Here is a 23,331-nt window from a genome sequence, read left to right as displayed (position 1 = left end):
TAATAAATGTAAACCCCACAGAAATCCTACATTTAACCTTCTCAACCCAAGATTTTTGTCATTGAGCACGAGGCATCATAGTGGTGGCGTTCTCATACCATAATGCGCAACCATGTTAGTTTACAATTTATACCTACAACTTAATCAAAACCCTGCGGCTACACGTCCAAGCTTTTCTCCTGGTCAGAGAATCGGTTTCGAGCCATGGACAGGGCAAAACAAAGGATGCAAAGACAAACAGAGTCGACAGATAACAGGGCAAAACCTTTGTTCGAATAAAATCCACGACCAAAAGAAGGCAAAGTTACAGCACACAATACATTATCAGTTGCATAAAATAAACTGTCGAAAATAATGGAAAAATAAAACGACGGATATAGTCACCATACAAAATGAAAAGGACAATAGTTTTCCCTAACATCACAAAAAAGGTGAATACTTGTGCCTCCATGACCGAAAACTAACATCTTTCCCGTTTAAGTATTGGTGGCTCTGGTGTATATCTGCTGGCTAGCATGAGCAGCTATCAGCCTAATGGAACCCCTTGCCATCAAATCCTTAATTGCACGGCGAGCCAATGATCCATTAATCTGAAAAAACAAGAAAAAAGAAATAAACTTCAGTTACTTTAGCATCGGCTAAAGTTAACGACCACTTCATCGACCAATAGGTTAAAGACGTGCAAATTGTTATATAATCAGCAACTGAAAACACAATGCAATATATGTAGAGAAATTAAACCTACATTTGTAATCCAATATCATTATAAAAGCTACATGTGGAGTTTAAGCATGATGGGATAGTTCTCAGGAACAATCGTTGGGACAGTACAAAAAAATTATTTTTTTACTTTAACAAGTGCCTATGTATGCTGCATGCATACGAAGCATTTGAATTTTAATCACCATACACGTTTATGCCCCCCATGATGATCCTCAACTACAATTTGAGTACAACATGGGAGAATATATGTATACAAGTTTCTCAGTAGACAATCAGTAATAACAACAGATATGATGTGATGAAAAGTGAGAAGAAGAGAATCATAAATGCAATGAACTGAATTATAATGCTTTCCATAAGTCCCCGGATTTGAAAGAAAACAGAACCCTACCAACCAAAGTGTGAAATAAACAGTCCAAAAGTCGAGAGATGTTGAAAAACAAAAAGAAAATCCTAGCACAGGAAGAATAGAAAATTGGAGGAGAGTATGAGGTATGGAAAAGGATGAGGAGCTGCTTAAGCACTGAAAAGGAAAACTGATATACTGCAACGTGATACAAGGTCCCCTGATATTCTATTAAAACGAAGGACATTAAGTTAAATCATGACAGCCCAAATCAAGCCTGATAGTTTTAAACTTATAATTTAATGGTGTCGGGTATTTTAAGAAACAATCAGTTACAAAACTTTCCTAATTGATTCTAGCAGAGAGCAAGTACGCAGGCAAGAACAAAGTAACAGAAGTCATAAGACCAAGGGGATAAATAACCTCAATATGCAGCACAAATTACAGCTTGCCTAAGACAGACTTTAAGCTACATAACAAACACAACATAACTATCCAATTATATTGAGTAATTGCGCAGGTATTGTTTGACATGTAAAAATGTGAATCATGATTGTGAATCGAAGCGAAGCACATCAACAATTGAAACAAATTTACATCCATTATGTGTATTTAGTGAGAAATCAATCATGCCTTTAAATAGAACAGGGTGAAAACAACAATTTGGAACAAACCCTTTTACAAAGTTCAAATTTTGTTTACATTGAAAACTTACAATCGTTTTAAAAAAAAAGACCTAACCAAGAGTATACCAAATATGCAATACAATGTAAGTAGATAGATACAGTGTGCCAAAGAGATAAAAGAATGAACTTGTAAAGATCATAGATCACTTTAATCACTTTAATCACTTTCCCAAAAAACTATAAATCCATTATGACAATTAATATTAGATAACCATTATGTAACTCAAACATATACTTAAGACTTCCAAAATAAGGGACATTTATACAGACTAACAACTCCCTATGAAAACGACCATACAGAAGAAAAATGAAGTCGGACTCGGAATCATACCCTTAGTCTGTCAGACAAGATGGAAAGAGTAATGAGCTTATACTTCGGAACTTCGGAAAGCAGCTTGTCGTAAGTCCCCTGATCAAACAAAACCATGTTGTTCACCTTCTCCTTTTGCTTTCCCTTGCTCCACTTCTGTTAATCCATCAAAGTTTTAAAAAAAATGAGAAATTCCTCACACATTTTCACACACAAAAATCAATGAGAGAAAAACAACTCATGTACTGTATCCCAAACAATCAAACAAATGCCCCAAATATTAGAGAAACGGATTCTGGGTAGGAAATACAAAGAGACCTTCTTCTTCTGCTTGCCTCCGCCAGACTTGGCAGGCTTTGAGGACGGTGGAGGAGCCTTATCCTTCTTGGGAGCCTGTAAGAACAACAAGTACAAGAAATTAAGCGACCAGTTTACAAAATTCGAAGACCAAAAATGTTGCATTCAGGTTTTTTGTAAGCATTAGAAGGGAAATGAAGAGACTTTGGGGCTCGGAAGAGAGAGAAAATTACCATGGCGATGAGGGTCGCAGGATTCGCAGGGGTTGCAGGGCTCTGGAGTCAATGTGGAGCAAGAGAGAGCCGTCGGACGGAGACGTAGATTTAGGGTTTTGATAAGAAGCGCAAAGAAATAGAGTTCGGGCTTGGTAGGGTTTTTAAGAGCAAATAGTCCCAAAACCCACTCCACCCCTAAAATAGGCCGGCCCAAAGTCCACCCCATCTTCTAGGCCGGCGTAGAATGGACTGAGGGAGGAATCGACCCATCTGACGTCATGCTGACATCAGCCACGAGCTAAGTTCTTTTTTGCAATTGGCGCGTTGGATATACACGAGCGTGGGAGCGCATTCCTGCAATGAAAAAAAAAATTGTAAAAATTGTTTAAAAATACCAAAAAATTAAACGAATTTTTTTTTATATAAATACCTAACCATCTTTCACAAAAGTTGTACTTTCAGGAAATGACACGTGGCGTAACAAGATTGATTAAAAATTCTATCCAAAATTAAAAATAAAATTATTTTTTATTATTTTATAAAAAAAATTAATAATATTTTAATACGAATTGACTAGGCTCTTGCCCAACTCATTTTCTAGAGGTGGAGATGCAATTGGCCAAATACTATTTATTGTAGTCAATTATTATTCATTTGGGTGGATTAAATGGACTTTGGGCCAACTCATTTTTTAGGGGTGGAATTGCTTTAAGAGAAGCACTAACATGCGCCGTATGCATCTTTGTTTTGTTTTTTTTTTTTTTTTTTTCAGTACATCAATGTATTTACACTAGGGGGAGGGGGAGTTCGCCTAAGCCACATAATGGACAGCCAAGTTTGGTATTGAATTCGCCATCCACGAGATTCAAACCTAAGACCTTCTCACTTCTAAGCAAAGAGGAATACCACCAGACCATGGTACTGAGTGGCTTTAAGAACATTTTTCTCAAAAAAAAAAATGTAATATCAAATTTTTCTTTCTTAATTTTGAAAAAAAATTCATAAGAGTACTTTCATCCTTAGACCATCTCCAACTCTTGGGTTAAAACAAAGAAAAAAAAAATTATCCGGAAAATTTAGGTTTTAACCATAAACAGCTTTTCTACTTGATAGGAGCATATTTATGCGACTTTGTTATCTTATTTCTTTGCATTTATTTAGTTAATTTCCATTTATTTTGGTAATTTATGTTATTTTCGTATTATTGTAGGTCCAGTTGGTAAATATGACAATAAATAGCTAAATGGAGCAATTTGGAGCAGTTTTGGACTTGGATTGGATAGCAGGCGTGGATAACATATAGGCTGAACATTTTTGGTATTTAAATGGTGCTAGATATGTGCTAAAATATGGAGAAATTAAAGTTGAGGCTTGGAAGGCAAGGAATTAGACAAGAAAGAGGAATCGTAGTTGGAGAGGAACATTATCTTATCTTATCTTATCCAACTTTATCTTATTTTATCCAACCTTATCTTATTTTATCTTATCTTATCTTATCTCCAGCTGCAAGGAGGAATCCTAATCACATTCCAAGACTCTCTACCTAATTTTTAGAGTCCTAAAATAATTCAAAATGCCAAAACCCTTTCCTCCTTGGATTTAGCCATTTTCCCCTATATATATGAAATTCCTGCAGAGATTTAGAGTGTGCCATGCCTACCATTCATCCATTAAAGTTGCTGAAATTTTCAAAGTTCTTTCTATCTTTGTTTTAAGTTTCAATGTTTATTTTAGATTGCTTTTCAGTTATGATGAACATGTGTAACTAAGTTTCTTTTTAGCTAGAGGTGAATTCAAAGCTATGATCATATATTTTATATAAATTGATTACATCCAGTTATTGTTTCGTAAAACATGTATGCGATTTACTTATCTACTTTATAGATAGCTTATTCTTGTATGTTTATTAAGGGTGCACACTTAGTTTGCATGCAGGGATTTGATGCTAGAATATAAGGGAATTTCACCTAATCGTTATGAACTTATATTTGTAAGTAGTAAAAGTCACTAGTCATGATTGAGTTAAGTAAATTCTTGGCAAGAGTATCATGTTTTTCATAGTTACGAATGATTTGTCAATGCTTATGATTTTCACAGAACTTAATGATCTTTGAGATGTATCTCTATCATGCTTTTCATAGTTAGGGAACTTGAGAAAAATAATTTGGCTACGTCGCTCAGTCCAATTCAATGAATTTAGGAAAATCTAAGAGTTAATTAGTGTTGTTCACAGTTAATTTGGGGCATTGTCATTCATGGTTTATAAGAAGAATAATTGGAAATCGATTTGTATGCATATGTTTCATGTGTGGAGAAGAATCCTTTAGCTATCCCTTCATCCACAACTTAATTAACTTACTGCCACTTTTGTTTTAATCAAATTCATCCAAAATCCCACTAGTCATTGTTTTGTTGTTAGTTTAACTTAGTTTTCAGTTTTATAAATTTAATTTGTGTTGATTAGCATCCCTTCTAATCCCCGGAATAGAACGATCCATACTTACTCGTACTAGGATTGCATTATTTATAGGGTTTAATTTGTGTGTTAGTTTCTACCACATCAAATTTTGGCATTGTTGCCGGGGATTAGTAAAATTGCTAATCCCTCTGTTTTTTGTTTATTTTTCTTTTGATAGTTGATTTAGTTTTATTTCTTTAATTTCAGGTACTAGAGAAGCAGGGCATAGCAATTGCTAATCTTCAAGCTCAAATGACGAATCTTACTTTTCTTATATCGCAGTATATCGAAAAGTCCACAATGCAAAGTATCCCTACATTTGGTGTGTCCTATAGGTAAGGATATCAAACTAACCAACATCCTCAATTAATTGAGAATGGAAGTTGAGATAATGTCAATGTTTGGGGTTATCAAGGCCATAATCAATCAAGGAACGACTTGTTTTCCAACACTTACAATCCAGGTTGGAGAGATCATTCAAATTTTATGTGGAGTGAACCTCAACAAGTTCAACAAGAAGGATATTGGCAGCCATCTCAAGAGTTTTATTCAAGACCTATCCAACCACCACAAATTCCCCTGCAACAATTCCAACCATATTCAAGTATGTCCATGGATTATGATAAAATTCTTCAAACACTAAATACTTCTTGTGCTTATTTGACTCAGGACTTAGAAAACCAAGTTAAAGAGATGGTTGAATTGAAAAATCAACTTGGACAGATCGCAAAATTCATGAGACAAATTCGAGAACAAAGCGAACTCTCCAGCTCAACTATTGTCAATTCGATGGGAGAATTTGAAATCGCTGAAGCTATCACTTTGAGAAGTGGTATGGAGGTTGCAGGTGATTTGAAGGTGTCCAACCATGGCCTAGAAGTGGACAAAGAGCTATTGTCCGATGAAGAGGAAGACTCATCCATGGCAAGCTTAGAAGAAGCCTTGCCGCAACACCCAATCATCTCTAATCCTATTGCCGCAGCTACCATAGCTCCACCACCATCCAATTCTAGTAAGGTTGTTCCAAATTCAATTCTTTCTAACCTTATTCCACCAAATGTCCCCATTCCTTGTAGGTTCTTGCAATTCAAGAAAGAAAAGAGAGAAAGAAATCTTCGAAACCTTCCCAAATGTGCAAGTTAATATCCCAATTCTTTGTACAATAAAGCAAGTTCTAAAATGCGCTGAATTTTTTAAAGAGCTTTGTACAACAAGAAGATGGATTCAAGAGAAAGAAGTGGCTAAGGAATATCTAGAATTCATCAAAGAGGATGTACTTGAGACAACCATCCCCGAAGAAGTTGGATTTTATGACATGGGACAAGTCATTGCCCTCACACAAAATCTGGCCGAGAGCAACATTCCTGAAACTTTCAAAGAAGTGTTTGTCCTTGAGTTCTTGTCGCAACACACAGGTAAGCCACCTTCTCAAATTTCAATTTCGTTTTCTACTAACATGTTGTTGATTTCAATGATTCAGGCACCCACTCTAGAATTTAAACCATTACCGGATCATTTCAAGTATCACCTTCCATTCAAAGATCAACTCCATGCCACTGGTCCTAGTGAGGACTAAATGGAGGTATTGTCCGACTAGAAGACGGTAAAGCAACCGCTTCTTGGGAGGCAACCCATGTGTTTGAATAAAGAGACCATGGAATTTCTGGCTCCTACAACCAGATTTGCTCTCTTTTACCCTTCTCTTTATTGTTTTTACTTTGCCATGATAGTCTTGTTTGCTACTTATCTTTTGTTGTTTTCTTGTTTAAGTTTATTTTTGAAACATTGAGGACAATGTTTGGTTTAAGTGGGGGGGGGGTAAACAGATTGTTTTTCATGACTTATTTTTTAATTTTACCACCTATCACTACTAATGTTGTTATTCATTGTTTTAAAGTGCTTTTATTGTGTGTCATATAAAAAAATTTGAAAAAAAAAAAAAAACCAAAAAGAGTCGTTTTTGTTGCTTGTGTGTTTTAGGGTACCTTCCAACACAATGATGAGGATTTGTTTTTAATTGCATGACTATTAAAGAAAGTTACAAACATGGGTGGAAGTTTGATATGCTCTTTGGTTCATACTTAGTTGTAGTTGTCATTTACGAATTCACATGCAATCACAAAGAAAAAAAAATCAATTTTTGGAACATGCTTGAAGGAAGAAAGTCAAACTAACGCTACAACCCTATGAGACTTGAGCCTATTCTTTGTTTGAAGAGTTATTAATATGTGATATTGTTGTTTTCTAAAGTCGTTGCATGATCTCATTATTTCTTTGCTTGGTTGCTACTTAGAAAGCTTTTTCATCATTTTAGTTCCAACTACTAGAACTCATGCCCATTTCATTCAAAATATAAAATTGATTGCATGACAAATAACAAGATGAAGTTGTTTAGTTATCACCAAAGCCAAAAAGCCTTATCCCTTGCATATGTATTGTAGGTTTAACCCCTTTGAGCCTTATTTAGCCTATTTTCTTTGTTAGCCTGCATTATCTCTACCTAGCCTAGTATAGGAATATCCATACCCTTATTCTTGGGAATTCCTTTTGATTTACAATTTGCAGAAAAATAAGTGTGGGGGAAGGATTTGCCAATGAAGTAGTTCTTATGTTTTATGTTTCAAAGAAAAGAGAAAAAAAAAAAAAAAAAAAGAAGAAAAACGTTGAAAAAAAAAAGGAGAAAAGAAAAAAGAAAGGTTGAAAAGAAGTGAGAATGAGTTCATAAGTGTTGGTTGCTGATGAAGGGTCCAAAAATGTGAATTTGACCCTAAAGTTGTACGAATCTCCCCTTTGTGTTTATAGTTGGGTGTTGCAATCAAAAGTTGAATTCTAAGTGTTGATCTCATTACTTTGCTTACTATCACTTTAAGAACCATTGTTTATCCTTAATCTTTTTTTGTTAGCCAATACCTTAGCCCCATTACAACTCTTAGACTTTTATCTTAATTGTTATGTGATTCAATATGTCGAGTTTGAAATTGGTACGAGCATATGGAATCTCTGGTTCTCGCTTCTAAGTAGTGGCATTCCGTTCATGAGATCATATACATGTTTGTATTAATAATTCCAAAAAGTGCCTTCTTTGTTATAACATATGTGAGTGCTAGTCTACATGTTTACACCAATCTTCTCACATATACTTAGTTTAGGGAGCGTAATCAGAAAATTTGTATGAAAATAGAGACTATATCCGGTGAGGAATTGAATGAATTCTCTAAGGCATGTTACTACTTTCAAATGTTGTTTTAAATGATTAAATGTGAGCTAGTGAGTGGCTACTGCGGTTAAGTATAAGCTCAAAAGTAAGGATGGTTAAAATCTATGTAAGTAATGATTTCTCACATGTCATGTTTCATTGGAAATCCTTGAGGTAATTATTGGAAGGTTTAGGTGTTGTTTTGTTTTCTTTATTTTGCTCAGGGACTAGCAAAAGCTAAGTGTGGAGGAATTTAATAAGAGCATATTTATGCGACTTTGTTATCTTATTTCTTTGCATTTATTTAGTTAATTTCCATTTATTTTGGTAATTTATGTTATTTTCGTATTATTGTAGTTCCAGTTGGTAAAGATGACAATAAATAGCTAAATGGAGCAATTTGGAGCAGTTTTGGATTTGGATTGGATAGCAGGCGTGGATAGCATATGGGCTAAACATTTTTTGTGTTTAAATGGTGCTAGATATGTGCTAAAATATGGAGAAATTAAATTTGAGGCTTGGAAGGCAAGGAATTAGACAAGAAAGAGGAATTCTAGTTAGAGATGAACATTATCTTATCTTATCCAACCTTATCTTATTTTATCCAACATTATCTTATTTTATCTTATCTCCAGCTACAAGGAGGAATCCTAATCACATTCCAAGACTCTCTACTTGATTTTTAGAGTCCTAAAATAATTCAAAATGCCAAAACCTTTTCCTCCTTGGATTCAGCCATTTTTCCTTATATATATGAAATTGCTGCATAGATTTAGAGTATGCCATGCCTACCATTCATCCATTGAAGTTGCTGGAATTTTCAGAGTTCTTTCTATCTTTGTTTTAAGTTTCAATGTTTATTTTAGATTGCTTTTCAATTATGATGAACATGTGTAACTAAGTTTCTTTTTAGCTAGAGGTGAATTCAAAGCCATGATCATATGTTTTATATAAATTGATTACATCCAGTTATTGTTTCGTAAAACATGAATGTGATTTACTTATCTACTTTATAGAGAACTTATTCTTGTATGTTTATTAAGGGTGCACAATTAGTTTGCATGCACATATTTATTGCTAGAATATAAGGGAATTTGACCTAATCATTATGAACTTATATTTGTAAGTAGTAAAAGTCACTAGTCATGATTGAGTTAAGTAAATTCTTGGCAGGAGTATCATGCTTTTCATAGTTACGAATGCTTTATCAATGCTTATGATTTTCACATAATTTAATGATCTTTGAGATGTATCTCTCATGCTTTTCATAGTTAGGGAACTTGAGAAGAATAATTTGGTTGCGTCGCTCAGTCCAATTCAATGAACTTAGGAAAATCTGAGAGTTAATTAGTGTTGTTCACAGTTAATTTGGGGCATTGTCATTCATAGTTTATAGGAAGAATAACTGGAAATTGATTTGTATGCATATGTATCATGTGTGGAGAAGAATCCTTTAGCTATACCTTCATCCAAATTTCATTCACAACTTAATTAACTTGCTGCCATTTACTTTTGTTTTAATCAAATTCGTCCAAAATCCCCCAGTCATTGTTTTGTTGTTAGTTTAACTTAGTTTTCAGTTTTATAAATTTATTTTGTGTTGATTAGCATCCCTTCTAATCCCCGGAATAGAACGATCTCTACTTACTCGTACTATGATTGCATAATTTATAGGGTTTAATTTGTGTGTTAGTTTCTACCACATCACTACTCTAACCCTTTTGGGTTAAATTTTTAGCCCGATATTATTAAGGATTGAATTTAGGCTTTTTTTTTTTAAGCAACCTTTTACTGAGACAACCATTCCCTTGCCGGTCTACTGCCTGATGGCTTCACATCACTAAAGAATCAGTAATTGACAGCAAGAACTAAAAATCAATAAAATGAAAGCTTATATGGTGTTCTATATCTCCATGAATCTAGGAACTTTTGCTTGCATTGTATCACTTGGTCTATGTACCGGAAATGATAACATTCGAGATTATCTTTGGTTTCATAGTCAGGAGTATAATAAGTCAATTTATAATCTTTAACACCAGCTTATAATCCAAAACTTGCTTTAGTCTCTGTTTATGGTGACGTAAGTCCCTCCCTACAACTAATCAACTAATAATTCTCACAAGAACAAGGTCTACTAGATATAATTATGAAGTTAATAAAACCTTTCACATGAATCTTTCACAAAACTATGAACTAATATTATCAATTAATCATAATGGTTCGTTATTAGACCGTGGTATTTGATTCGCCAAATACATCATTATTGTATACTCTTTCATATGTATGGCACAACACAACCTTTGTTTTTCAAGTTTCTAATATCTTAGGTTTAAAAATCACTAAATCGACACTAATATAATTTTTTTTATAATTATTTTAGCCATTTGATTTAATTTTAGGTCGTTACATCTTTTTCTTTTTAACTGTTAGAATTAAAAAAAAAATACATTTGAATATGGACTGTTGGATCAACCAATGATCCAGTGCTCTAACATGGTTAGATTAAAGCAGAGAGCCATTAGCCTCAATATTCTGGCTGACAATTGCTCGACAAGCCCAAGTAGGTGGGTCCTTGGTTGTCGAAGACTTGAAGAGCCTGGCACGTTGATGTGGGCCTTGCGTGAAGCTTGTGTGTCTGGGCTTCTACTAGTAGGGTCCACGCGCACAAATGGGTTAACCCACTAACCCAGTGTCAAATCCTGGCCGGAATTTGCCCTAAAAATGATTTGTGGGTTAAACTCATATTTGGCCCAAGCATTAGAGCAAGTTGGGGTGGGTTTAGAACCTAAAATTTGAGTTTTACTCAAGCGTTGGAGTATGTCTTAGGGCAAAATTGTCCAAGAAATTGGCCAATAGGCTTAAAAAATAGTAATTATCCAAGTGCATATTATCGGGGCAATTAGCATTATAAAAAAATTAATATAAAGATAATATTATATTTAATTTTGGATATGATTTTTAACTAATCTCGTTACTCATTGTGTCATTATGTAAATGTACAATTTTTGTGGAAGAGTATGGTTGTGTATAGTATTTTTTTTTTTTTTTTAAATTGACATTATTTTCTAACCAAATTAATATGGATCGTTGGATACAGCTTGTTTTTTTTTTTTTTTTTTTTTGGCAATCCAACATCTAAGGTTGTGCTGTGTGGGCCCAATTTTTTTTATTTTTTTTATTCCTAAAAAGGATTGATTAATATGGACTGTTAGATTATATAACAATTAGAAATTCAACGGTCCATGTTGCGCCACGTGTACTAGCCGTTTAATTAGAAATCAATATTTTTTTACCATTGGAAATCCAATAGTCCAGATTTTATACCGTTGGAAATTGAATGGATGAAAACGGCCATGTTGCCCATGTAGAATATGCGCTTAGTGCACTGCAAGTTGGGCCCCACCGGCCTTTTTTGTTTGCCAATGCGCCATCCACGTGCACATGTTGTGCACACGCCTGACGTAAAAATGTTAATAACATAGATACTAGCTCATTGTTGTAGAAACCTGTATAATAACCAAAATCATACTACATTATAAGTATGAAAAGCCAAGCAGGGAAGTAGAAATAGTTATTCCAAGAAGTCGGGTTAAACTCGTAAATTCACAATATAAAATTAGCAAGAAAGATCCAACGGGTAGCAATCACAAATCCAACATGTCTCATTCTGAATTCGTGTTAATAATAAAATAATAAAGTACCTTGGCACCAGTGAAAATCAGGTTCAACTGAAAATTAAGTATAATACAAATCATCAATTACACAGACATGGTATGCTGATCAGATAATGCGAACACCTGACATTATGTATAGATATTCTGACATAAATAAGTTGGGTGTATAAATGACACTCTAGTACTACACACATGTGAAGCTGACATTAAGCGCTCACATATGAGTCATATTGCCTAGTGCAATCTAGGGACACATCTACACTGGATCCAATGCAATTTTAACAGTGCATGTGAACATACATGTGAAACTGGTCCTGACCACCTGGACAATACAAATAAAGAAACATGTGCAAGCATATATAAGGAGCAAATATATCATATAAAAACATGCCATGGATAATTTCTCAAATAAAAAGTGTCACAAAATCATGAGAGTAATGCTAGAGAGACTAAATTTGACAAAATTTCATAAACTAAATGACATAAAAGTTGATGATTGAGTTATTACTTAAACGTTGATAAACATATTCATTCCTATTGTGACAAATCATTTAGTTTCCAAATTTTGTATATAAATTTAATCTCTCTAGCATTACCAAAATCATAATATCGCAATAAACATTGCAAGTCTAAAAGTAAAGCATGGTGATAAAGCATTCCAAATAAAAGTTCACAAATCTCAGTAACCACAACATCATCATCATATAAAACTTTGTGCTTTTAAAGTAAAACGAAAGCATGAGGCGATATAAACCACATTTGAAAACATATAATAATATAGTTTAGAAGTGAAAGCCTACTCACACACATCTTATGGTTGCAGCCGCCTTGCGGTGCACACTCTTGTAATCCATAAGATAACATTTCTAAGGTGAAACAACCTTTACTCAGCAATTAAATCAAATACTACGAAGAATATTGAAATATAGGCTCGAAACACCAAATTCGGTGTCCGAAAACGTACATCCATCGCAGCGCGCGTATTTAAGAAAATAAAAATACTTTGATAAATTAATAAATTATTAACTATCAGTTATTTAATACTCATTAAATTGATAGATTTTCATTGGTCCCCGTTTCAAATGTATATGATTTAGAGGACCTACGTTTGCATATTTCATTATTCGGAGGGTACAACGAAGTCGTAACGACACGTTTCAAATTGACTATGATCATAGAGCGGGTGAAATTTCTTATAGCCTCTTTGGACTCGAAAGTAACATATACTATGACTTACCACCAGTTGTCCTCTTTAAATAATAAAAAAAAAAAACTACACACTAGATGCATGTAAGTTTCAAATTGAATTGGCTTATAAGGTGCCGTTTGGTACGCAAACGGGACGGAATAGGATGGAATGGGACAGAACGGAACGCGCAGGATGGAACGGGACGGTTGTTCCATTCTGCATTTTGGTAAGCACATGGTGAATGGAACCAAAAGATTAAATGACTAACTTACCCTTGTTCCGTATGTTGTTTGGTGCAATGTTTATACGATGAGATGGGACGGGACAGGTTTTTAGTTGTTCATATATTTGAACACATGTATGCTTATCTATGATATATTTTTTACACTAGCGAATATCAATACTTTTTTGTCATTTTATTAAGGGAAGTGTTATTGGCACTTCAAAAATCTTATTCTACACTCCTCACAAATGTATTTTTCTTTTCTAATATAGAAAGTTTGGAGTGTAGAATGAGATTTTTGGAGTGCTAATAACAATTCCCTTTATGAATTCATTTTATTAATAGTTTATTATTAGGAGAATTTAGGTTTCCATCCCTATTTCTTCTACTTCATTGATTAAAACCTTATTCCTTTTCAAATTTTGATCAAAGTCTTTCAGTTTTAATAAACGCCATTAATTATTCAAAAACAAAATATTTACATGTCAAGATAATTAAGTTTTATTTTTAAATATATTCATTTAGTGTTAGAAACGTTACATTTGATATATTATATTTATGGCTAAACTTTTTATCATATATTTCTATTTCTAGTTTGTACCCATTTTTAATTTGCAATCATTTTTTAAATTGTACCAATTTTCTTTTAAATTTTAATTTGTACTCATATATTAATTTCTTTTTGTCCCTTATTTTTTTAACTTTTATTTGTACTCATTATTTTTTTAACCTTTTATCTGTACCAATAATGTGACGACCCATCCCGAATTAATATATATATTTTATCCTCGAATGCATGGAAATGACTATTATGCCCTCAAGACTTAGTGACGAGGATGTATGTACATAGTTTTAAATTATTTTTCCATGAACGTAATTGAATTGTACTCGACGTCACGAGAGCACTGACGCGAGTTAGGGCCGAGTCGGGTTTGTAGTGAAAATGTTATGAAGGAATAAGGAAATTGGGTTGGTTTCTTTTGATTGGACCCAATTGCATGAACCCTAAACATGCAGCCCAATTAGGATTTAAGGCGATTTGAACTAGCCAATCTGGACACACACACACACACAAACATACACATGTACATCCTCACCATCCCTTCTCCCTTTTTCTTGAACACTCTTCCGTCTATACAATCCGACCCTTCCAGCCTTCAAACACTCACGGATCGAGTGATTGGAGGTCATCATCATCTTCCTTGCGACTCCACGAGTCTAGTGACACCTTTGGAACGAAGAATAGTTCACTGGAACCCAAGAACTTAGGAGCTCTGGCGAGGTACCCTGTTTCCCCGACGTGATCGTCGAGGTTCCACTTGCTTTTGAGACTCAAAAAGGTATCAACACAACTCCTTTGGTGTTTTAGACTAGTTTTGGTTAAGTTTGGACATTGAAATAAGCTCGACTGTGGGTTTCCAAGTTTAGCCGGAATTTCGAGGAATTTTCCGACAACTTCTCGTCGGTTTTAGGACTTCAAACAGGTAAGGTTAGGTTCTACTCTCTAAGAGCTTCAAATCCAAATAAAATTCATCAATTTTGGTTGAAAAATGAGTGAGATATTGAAGTTTTAAAATTTTTCAAAAATCGGAGACACAGACTGCGGCTGGCGGCAGCTTCGGCGAAGCCACAGGATAAGAAGGGGGAATATTCCGTCAACTTTGACGGAATATACTAACGGCGTCAGGTAACACCATTAGTTTTTAAACGGAATATTCCCTAACGCCATTAGGGATTCCGTCAGTGTGCCAGGCACATGCTTGCGCGTGGCCGGTGCGTGAAGGCGCGTGGGACGTCAGAAAATTATTCTAAGAATATGGGGATACTTGTGGTGTTGAGTAGGCCACGACGGTATATTCAAACACCCCATTGAGCAACGTACGAGAAGTTATTGCCCGATTTTGGTTATGTGCTTAAAATTAACGTTGAATTAGTTGTTTCACATATAGGTTAGATGTTCTCGGAGGACAAGCATAGCCAGGCGAGACTCGGGGTTTATGACCCTGCTACATACCAGTGAGTGGACTTTTGGTTTATATATATATGCGTTTCCCAGAAACTGTTTTTAAATAGAATTTCGTTTAAAATGCCATGTCATGTTTGCTTTACATTTTAGCATATGCATTAGTATAGCTTTGCATAAATTTGCATGATAATGCAGAGGCCCAGGTAAGTTCAGGTGAGTATATATTGAAGGTATGGCTGCATGGTAGTTGATTATGAGTTTATGCACGTAGAGCTCATTGTCCTGCACCCCGGTGTTAGTGTTCCGCCCATGGCCAGGGCCTAGCCTTCACGTGATCATTCACCTCTAGTACTGCACGCTCAGCTTGAATCCAAGTCAGGTGGCAGCTTGTCGTACAGACCACATTAGATGGTTCCAACTCGTAAGTGATCTGCGATTTGTCGCACAGCCTTCCCGTGATCGTAGCACTTGAGCACACTTATTTACATCCAGCCTGTCGTACAGACCACATTAGATGGTTCCTACTCGTGTGTAGGTTTAGTGTCGTGTAGGTCACATTAGGTGACTCTGGCTAGATTGATGAACAATAGGTTCGGCCGTATAAGTCACATTAGGTGACTCCAGCTAGCATATCACTTTTACATTGATTTATATCACCTGGCTTACATATTTACTGTTGAGATAGTGACATGGCATATACTTGGTTTTCGTTACTCTCGAGCTTGATTTCTATAAATACATATGTATTACTATTTTCTGGGAAATTATAAGGTTTTACGGTGAAGGGTTATTACTTTTGGAAAGAGAAATGGTTTGAAAAAGCTTTGTTTTTGCCCACTCACACTTTCTATTTTGCGCCCTTCCAAGTTTTAGGTAGAAGTTCGTGTTAGTGGCTTACGAGGATTCTACGGTGGTTCTGACAGACTTCTAATAATGTAGGAACTTTACTTCTTTCATATTCTATATAAGTAATATTTAGCATGCTGGACTGCACTTAGGTTACCTGTGCTCTGAATATGTGTATTTACACCTTAAACACTTTCACTCGCACTTGTACATTTATCTAGTGTAGATTAGCTAATTCGGTTTTTATTTACCCACATTTCCATATCACTATCACTTCCGCACTGCGCTTATGGCTACGTCACCCTCATGTGATGGCCATCATGCCTTAATTTAGGTCGAGGTGTGTCACATAATTTATTTATAATGTACCCATTTTTTTTTACAAATGTACCACTTTGTTATATGTAAAATGTATCCCTATTTTTTTGTAAGTACCATTTTTTTATGTAAAATGTACCCATTTTTTAATGTAAATACTATTTATTTTTAATCTAAAATGTACTGTTGTTTTTTTAATATAAAATGTATCCATTGTTTTCTATAAAATGTACCCACGTTTTTATGTAAATGTACCAATTTTTTGTATATAAAATGTAGCCAAATTTCATTATATAAATGTGCTCATTTTATAAAACCCATAAGCAATTATTTTTTTATTTATGTATCAAAACCCATAACAATTTGGAATAATTAAATTGGTAGGGTAAGTGAAAGCCAAACAAAAAAAAAAGAAAAAGAAAAAAAAAAACAAGGGATTAAGGACCTCAACTAAACTCTCTCTTATTATACCCATACTTTCTTTTCTTTTCATTTTCTTTCTATTCAATTCAAACCCATATTTCTCTTCTTTTAATTTCCTTCTCTTCAAATCAAACACAGAAAAATCCCAAAATTTTCTTTTTTCAATTTACAGAGGCTTCATCGGATCGTCGGATATGCAAATTCATTTCAATCAATTTCTTCAGTGCCATCATCGTCCTCCTTGAAGCGTTGTCGTCGTCCTCTCTAGGCTTACGACGACGACCTGGCTATGGTGACAGCACTAGAGAAGAAGGTGGAGCACAGAGGGACTGTATAGGTAGCGGTGGAGGAGCTTGGACATTGTCAACGACGGCCTTGGTCTCTTCTTTGCACTTTTTGTTGTCATCGAAAAAGGCTAGATGATGCTTGCTATGCGAGTCCTGGGTGTCGCTGGCGAAAGTCTCATTGTGGGACTAGCAGGGAGGAGGGAGGCGGCGAGAGAAAGCTAGGTTTGAGTTCGAATGGGTTTGCTGGGATTTGGTTAGCCATAGTTGGTTTGCTGGGTTTGTGGTGGAGGAGGATGAGGTTATAGGAGAGATGGAGGGTAGAAGAGAAGGAGGCTACGGGAGAAAGAGGGAGGGTAAACAGTGAAATTAATGAAAAGGAAGAGGGGTATTGTTGTCCCAAAAAATTATAATTTTGTGTTCCATAGGTTGGAACAAGTCGTTCCAAGGGGAAGGTAGAACAAAAAAAATGACTAACATTCGTTCTACGGGACAATGCGTCCTAGATAATTTGGCGCACTAAACGTGGGATGAGTGCGTTCCGTCCCATCCCATGTACCAAATAGTACAAAACGAATAATTAAAGTACCCAAATTTTAAATTCCTCCATGCAATTTGGTTTAGGTGGGTCGACTGATCAACTATGTAATTGAACCGAGCCAGCAACTATGATTGAACCCAACCAGCGGTCCAGCTCAAAATAAAAAACAATTAAAAAAAAAAAAAAAAAAAAACCTTTTCTTATATCAGGCGGTGAAGAGGTTCCATTACTCCATCTGAGTCCATCCTTTATAAACCTGAGGATGCCCATTTTAAGCAACTAGATTCTTCTTCTATCGTATCTCTCGTCTCAATCGCTGCAAGCGTTCGTCTGGTAAGCCATTTCTCTGTAACATTTCTCATCGACTGTGTGTTTCTTGCAATTTTAGGGTTTGTAATCGAGTTGCCTAGCTGTTTGATGTCAGTCACCACTGCGAGTGTGACTCCGATATAATTCGTGGAATCAATTTTCCTAAATTTTTTCAGTGCTGATTTAAGGTTGAATTTATTTATGCTGCACCAGTTCCTTAATTTCTATAAAAATTGAAGCTCGATTTGTTAATAATTTTTTGAAAAGTATTATAGCACATTTCATTTCGTATGATTCTGTAATCTGGGTTTATTGGAATGGATGAGGTTATAACAAAATGAAATTGTTTGCAAGTCAAGGCAAAGGGAATTAAGGTTCTGTTTAGTTATAGGCTATAAATAGTGAAATATAATTCTCTCTTCTTTCGAAAGAAAGTAAGGGAGTGTGTTACAAGCTGCCGTTGGTCCTTAGTTTGTGTTAAATATACCATGTTTATTTTGAAGAATGAAATCTCGGTGATATGCATTCAAACAGACCGAGGCATTTTGCTTCTTTCTTTATTTGTGTAATTTTTCTTCTGGGTTTTCTTTTGGGCGAGGGGATGAGGGCGGGGTTTGTAATTGGAGGTGATCTTTAATGTATCTTACTGAATTCTCATACTTGCCTAGTTAATATTGGACTCAGAAGAGGGCTTATGTGCTATTAGGTCCTTAATGGTTTTGTTGTTCTAGGGGTGGGGTACAATAGAGAACATCCTATCGTGCGTATGCAATTTGAATATGACTTGATAAAGGTTATGGTGGAAAAGGTTATATTATTAAGTTAAACAATAAGACAGTTGGGTTTATCAGAGATTATCAACAGTTTACAATATTTGGTTTTTTGTATTTTAGAAGGTTTTTTTAGAACTGAAAACATCGCTTATAGAATAAAAGATAAGGGTGTGTTTTTCTTGATCCATAATATCATTTTCAGGTAGGATAATCAACTACAATGGCATCAAGGATGGCTGCAAGGTTTGTGCCTCGGAGGTTTTCAAGCAGTGGAAAAGTTCTCAGTGAGGAGGAAAAAGCTGCAGAGAATGTTTACATCAAGGTCATTTCTAAATTCCCTGGATATTTTCTCTTATGCCTTTCCTTTGAATTGTTTGGCTGCTTATTTGTGGTGCATTTTTATTAATATCCTCTTGGACGTAGGTTAAGTGCTGAGGAACATTGTCGGATGATGGAACCGTCTTTATTTAGGAGCTGAACTTATATAAATCACTTGTCTGTCTTGGGAATATGAACTAAGAAACTGATTAAAAATCTGAAGATAAACTTGTAGAAATGTATCAGGTCTATATACTATGGACCTCAGTATTAATCTTATAGCTGGTAAACACCTTTTAGAGTTGGGTGTAAATGATGCAAGAACTAAGTTAATGGAATGCTAAATAAGTCGATCCACGTACAAGCACATACGGTGAAGAGGCTTTATTTTTTTTAATGTAATAAAATGCAATTTAGACATGTATTTGATGGGTCATTGTGTTTTAATCTTTCTGTGTCACATGATTATTGTATTAGATGTCATAATTTGATTTTAGAACTTCTCAAGCGTATTGTGGGTCTTTTGAGATTCATATACCAATGAACCTGTGAAAGGCGATTTTTCTTAAGCAATTAAAAATAAAAAAAGTTGTTCTTTGGCTCGGCTAGGTGCATCCCAAATTTCTTTTTTATTCAAAACCTGATGAGTTCAGCCCACCTAAGCTTAAATCCTGAACTTTTCTTTTTCTACAACCAAATTATTTGAATTTTGTTTCATCAATCTTGTACTTATATCTTGAACTTGTACATATGCATGTGAACTTCATAGGCCCAAATAAAAGCAACATATGAACTGGGTAGTGGCGACATGCGATGGATCTCAAATCACTGTTCATATGCTAATCATTTTGGATTTGGTTTCCATAAAATATTGTTCTGTTATTCTCGAGATGCCTTTATTTCTTTCTTTGTTTTCTTTTTTATTCTAAAATGTTGATTATCAAGTGGGCGTGGGGGGTTTCTCCGTAATGATTAAAAATGTATTAGTCTGATCGAATTTGATTCTTTCAATTGTGATGACAATCGAGGATAGAATAATGCCTGCTTTTCCTTTGAGACCGATTCCCATTATTTCTATTTATCTCCAATCTTCTGGCTGTTTCTTAATTTTATTTTCATTCCTTTTGGGATTGAAAGTCAACTGCATCAACAGTTTAGGATCTTGATTTGCATCTAATTCTCCTTTGGCTTTATGCTGGAGTTTTGAAGATCCAAACATTGAAAGGGAAAAAAAAAAAAAAAAAAAAAAAAAGAATGTATCTTAATTTGATTAGTGTTAAGATGATTTGGTGATAGAAATGTCGCTCAAAGGATTACTCAGATTCGCAGATGGTTTCTCCGTTTTTCTTTTGTTGCCAGACACTCAGATGGGGTTTCTATTAGAACACCTGGTTTCTGTAGTGGATTACAATATGACCCATGCATTTGTATTGTTTCAGATATTTAGATTTGTAGGATCTCATCGCTGTCATGTCAGTCCCACACATTTGGAAGTTTGTGGTACTCTATTTGTGGAAAAAACCTGTGTGTATAGATACTCATAAATATGTTGATATACTCTATGATGCGTGAATGATTGCTTTGATTTTGTCTGTTTCTTTATCATATTTGCAATGCTATTCTGATACATCTTCTCACAGTTATTGTTTGTTTGTTATTTTGCAGAAAATCGAGCAAGAGAAGCTGGAGAAGCTTGCACGTAAAGTATGATAAGAATGTTTTACTTTTTCTGTTCTTTAAGAATTAAGCAATCTTAGATGCTCATCACGTTAGAATGTAAAGCGTTCTTTATTTATTTTAGCGGATCACTTATGAAGGTTTTTGTAGTGTTCAATGAAAGCTCATTTAAATTGAAAAACACAATAATACAAGTGGGGATCATACATTGGTGTGCACCTATTTTATTCATCTTCTGCCCCTCTGGTGGGGACAGCCCGATAAAACTGGAACGACATCACTTGCGCTTTATAGTGCGATTTGTTGGTGTCAATTTTTATTTTTGCGTTGCTGATCACATATTTATTATGGTTATCACAAAATCAATTTGATTTATACGTTCTGGTTGATTTACACACTGGTTGGGATTGGCATGCCGCTGCCACAAATAATATGGTCAATTTGAACATTTTCAGGGCCTTAAACCAGAAGAGAAGCCAACTGGAAGCTCAGGGGGCCCAGTCTCTGATGCCAAACCTAGTGGCTCTTCCTCCGGAGCATCAACAGCCAAGGTATCGACTGACAAGTACCGGAATTATGCTGTTGTAGCTGGTGTTATGACTGCTGCTGCTTCTCTCGGTTGGTATCTCAAAGCTAGTCGAAAGAAGGAAGAAGTGCAGGACTGAGATTGACATGATTTGATATGGACTATCGCAGCTTCAGTTGTTATAACTAGTTCTGGTAGAGCGCAGGAATAATACAAGCTGTGAACCTTCTCTGTTTGTGTTCCGGATGTATACTGTTTTGAGGTCCGCAATATTCTCATGACCTTTTCTGTTTCGGGAAATATATGCGTAAATGATAGGTGTTTAGCACTTGGTTTTCCAGTGCGATTGCTTTTCCATTATGTTAACAAGTTAACAAGTGGGTAGAAAATGGTGTTGAATTGTGTTACCAACTTACCAGGTGGGAATGTCACTGGGGCTCAAGGAGTAGTGGTAAACGCAACGCAGGTTCGACCCGATGCCTTCTCTCTCTATTTCCTTCTTCGGCCACACCGCACCGCACCATACGCTAGCCACACCACCGACGTGACGCTCTCTCTCTCTCTCTCTCTCTCTCTCTCTTTATATCACCTTCGACGACTCCGACATGACGCCTTCTCTCTCTTTCACCTCCGATGGCTGCAATGCAGAAAGAAGAAGTTTCATCCTAATTCATCAAATTTAATTAAGGCTTCCGTTTGGGATTCTAAAATGGAAATTTTGAAATAGAATTAGGGTTTCAAGTTGGGATTTTTGAATTGTAATAAGGGTTTAATTACGCCTTTACAATTACCGACTCGAAAAAACCGAAATTATTTTGGTACGGAATTGGATCCTCTCCTGAGCAGGAGATCAGGATCCTCTTGATCCAATAACACGGGCTGTTGGATTAAAACAAATAGAATGCCCCTCTAAAAGTTATAATAATTGTAGCCGTTGGATCAAAATTCAACGGTCCGTGTTAGTGGGTCATGAGGTTCCTGATCTCTTGCTCATGAGAGGATCCAATTCCTTTTGGTACTAACCCAATTCTGGTATAATATCGAAACAATTGGATCCGTTTCATTTTTTTTCCCCTTCCGAACCATTCGGTTTTTTTTTTGGGACCACCCATTTCGATTCCGTTCAGAAGTCCAACTCGGACCATTTTAAAAATTAAATATAGAAATTGGATAGTTTTACATTGCATTGAATAATATGGTCCGAATGCACGAGTCCAAATACCCGTATGCTCACCCTTAGGAAAAAAATTTCAGGGTACCCGTTCCCCATCTGAGCTGGTGTTCCCAGCAAATAGAGGCGTGACCCATATTTATTTAATTTTAAGAGAGCTGTTATTCCCATCCCAACGTCTAATCTTCCCGCCCACTTTTTTATGAATTTTTTTAATTACAAATTTGTCCATTTGTAAAATGACTAATAAGGACCTTAGTTACCCTCTTTTGCATTACTTTTTTCTTTTTATATAAAAAATAAAAAAAGAAAAGTTTGGGCGTGATAACTCTCACGCTATGTTTTGACGATTTGTCTCCCTTAAACCCTAACTCATCCTTCCCATCTCCTTTTATTCAAAGAAAGCAAAAAGAATGAACTTAGAAGATGACGTTTCTATAGAAGAAGTAGATTATTATGTTTTTGTTGAACATGTAAAAGATAATTTTATGTGGGTCATTTTGATTTGTCGACATCGTACAATTGAAGCATAGCTCTGTGACTTTTTATTTGAATTTGCATTAGGTTAGGGTGCAATTTGTTTCACGTTTTCCTATGAGAATTCCTGGAATTCGTTTTCATTAGGTTAGGGTAGTAATTCAAGTAAGGCATGTTTGTCTTAACTGACATTGATAATCGTCCAACTTGATGTGTTGTCTTCGAAACCTACACACAAATCCCTTTCTTAATTAGCACTATTTTCAACTTGATGTAATGCCCATTTATTTACGTATGGTGGAATTCGTTTGCAGCAGGTAAATGAATCTGGCAATAATCCAGCATCTACACATATGGTGGATTGTACTAGTGAGTTTACCACAAA

General features: G+C 35.4%; 2 protein-coding genes across 2 annotated transcripts; one reads left to right on the top strand and one right to left on the bottom strand.

The window, feature by feature from the left end:
* Nucleotides 1–248: 248 nt before the first annotated feature.
* On the bottom strand, nucleotides 249–2,735 carry LOC137742788 (small ribosomal subunit protein eS25y-like). The gene is made up of 4 exons (XM_068482740.1): nucleotides 2,596–2,735; nucleotides 2,384–2,458; nucleotides 2,087–2,221; nucleotides 249–590 (listed from the first exon to the last, which is right to left on the bottom strand). Exons 1-4 carry the CDS (start codon nucleotides 2,596–2,598, stop codon nucleotides 477–479), a joined length of 327 nt encoding a protein of 108 aa, XP_068338841.1. The 5' UTR covers nucleotides 2,599–2,735; the 3' UTR covers nucleotides 249–476.
* Nucleotides 2,736–17,890: 15,155 nt separating this feature from the next.
* On the top strand, nucleotides 17,891–21,655 carry LOC137743629 (uncharacterized protein At2g27730, mitochondrial-like). Its single transcript, XM_068483555.1, has 4 exons — nucleotides 17,891–18,028; nucleotides 18,980–19,099; nucleotides 20,761–20,799; nucleotides 21,228–21,655. Exons 2-4 carry the CDS (start codon nucleotides 18,998–19,000, stop codon nucleotides 21,435–21,437), a joined length of 351 nt encoding a protein of 116 aa, XP_068339656.1. The 5' UTR covers nucleotides 17,891–18,028; nucleotides 18,980–18,997; the 3' UTR covers nucleotides 21,438–21,655.
* The last annotated feature ends 1,676 nt before the right edge of the window (nucleotides 21,656–23,331 follow it).

This window comes from Pyrus communis, chromosome 8 (assembly GCF_963583255.1).
Source record: "Pyrus communis chromosome 8, drPyrComm1.1, whole genome shotgun sequence".
Lineage (NCBI taxonomy): Eukaryota > Viridiplantae > Streptophyta > Magnoliopsida > Rosales > Rosaceae > Pyrus > Pyrus communis.
The sequence above is the reverse complement of the archived record's forward strand: the minus strand, read 5'-3'. Positions and strand labels throughout refer to the sequence as shown.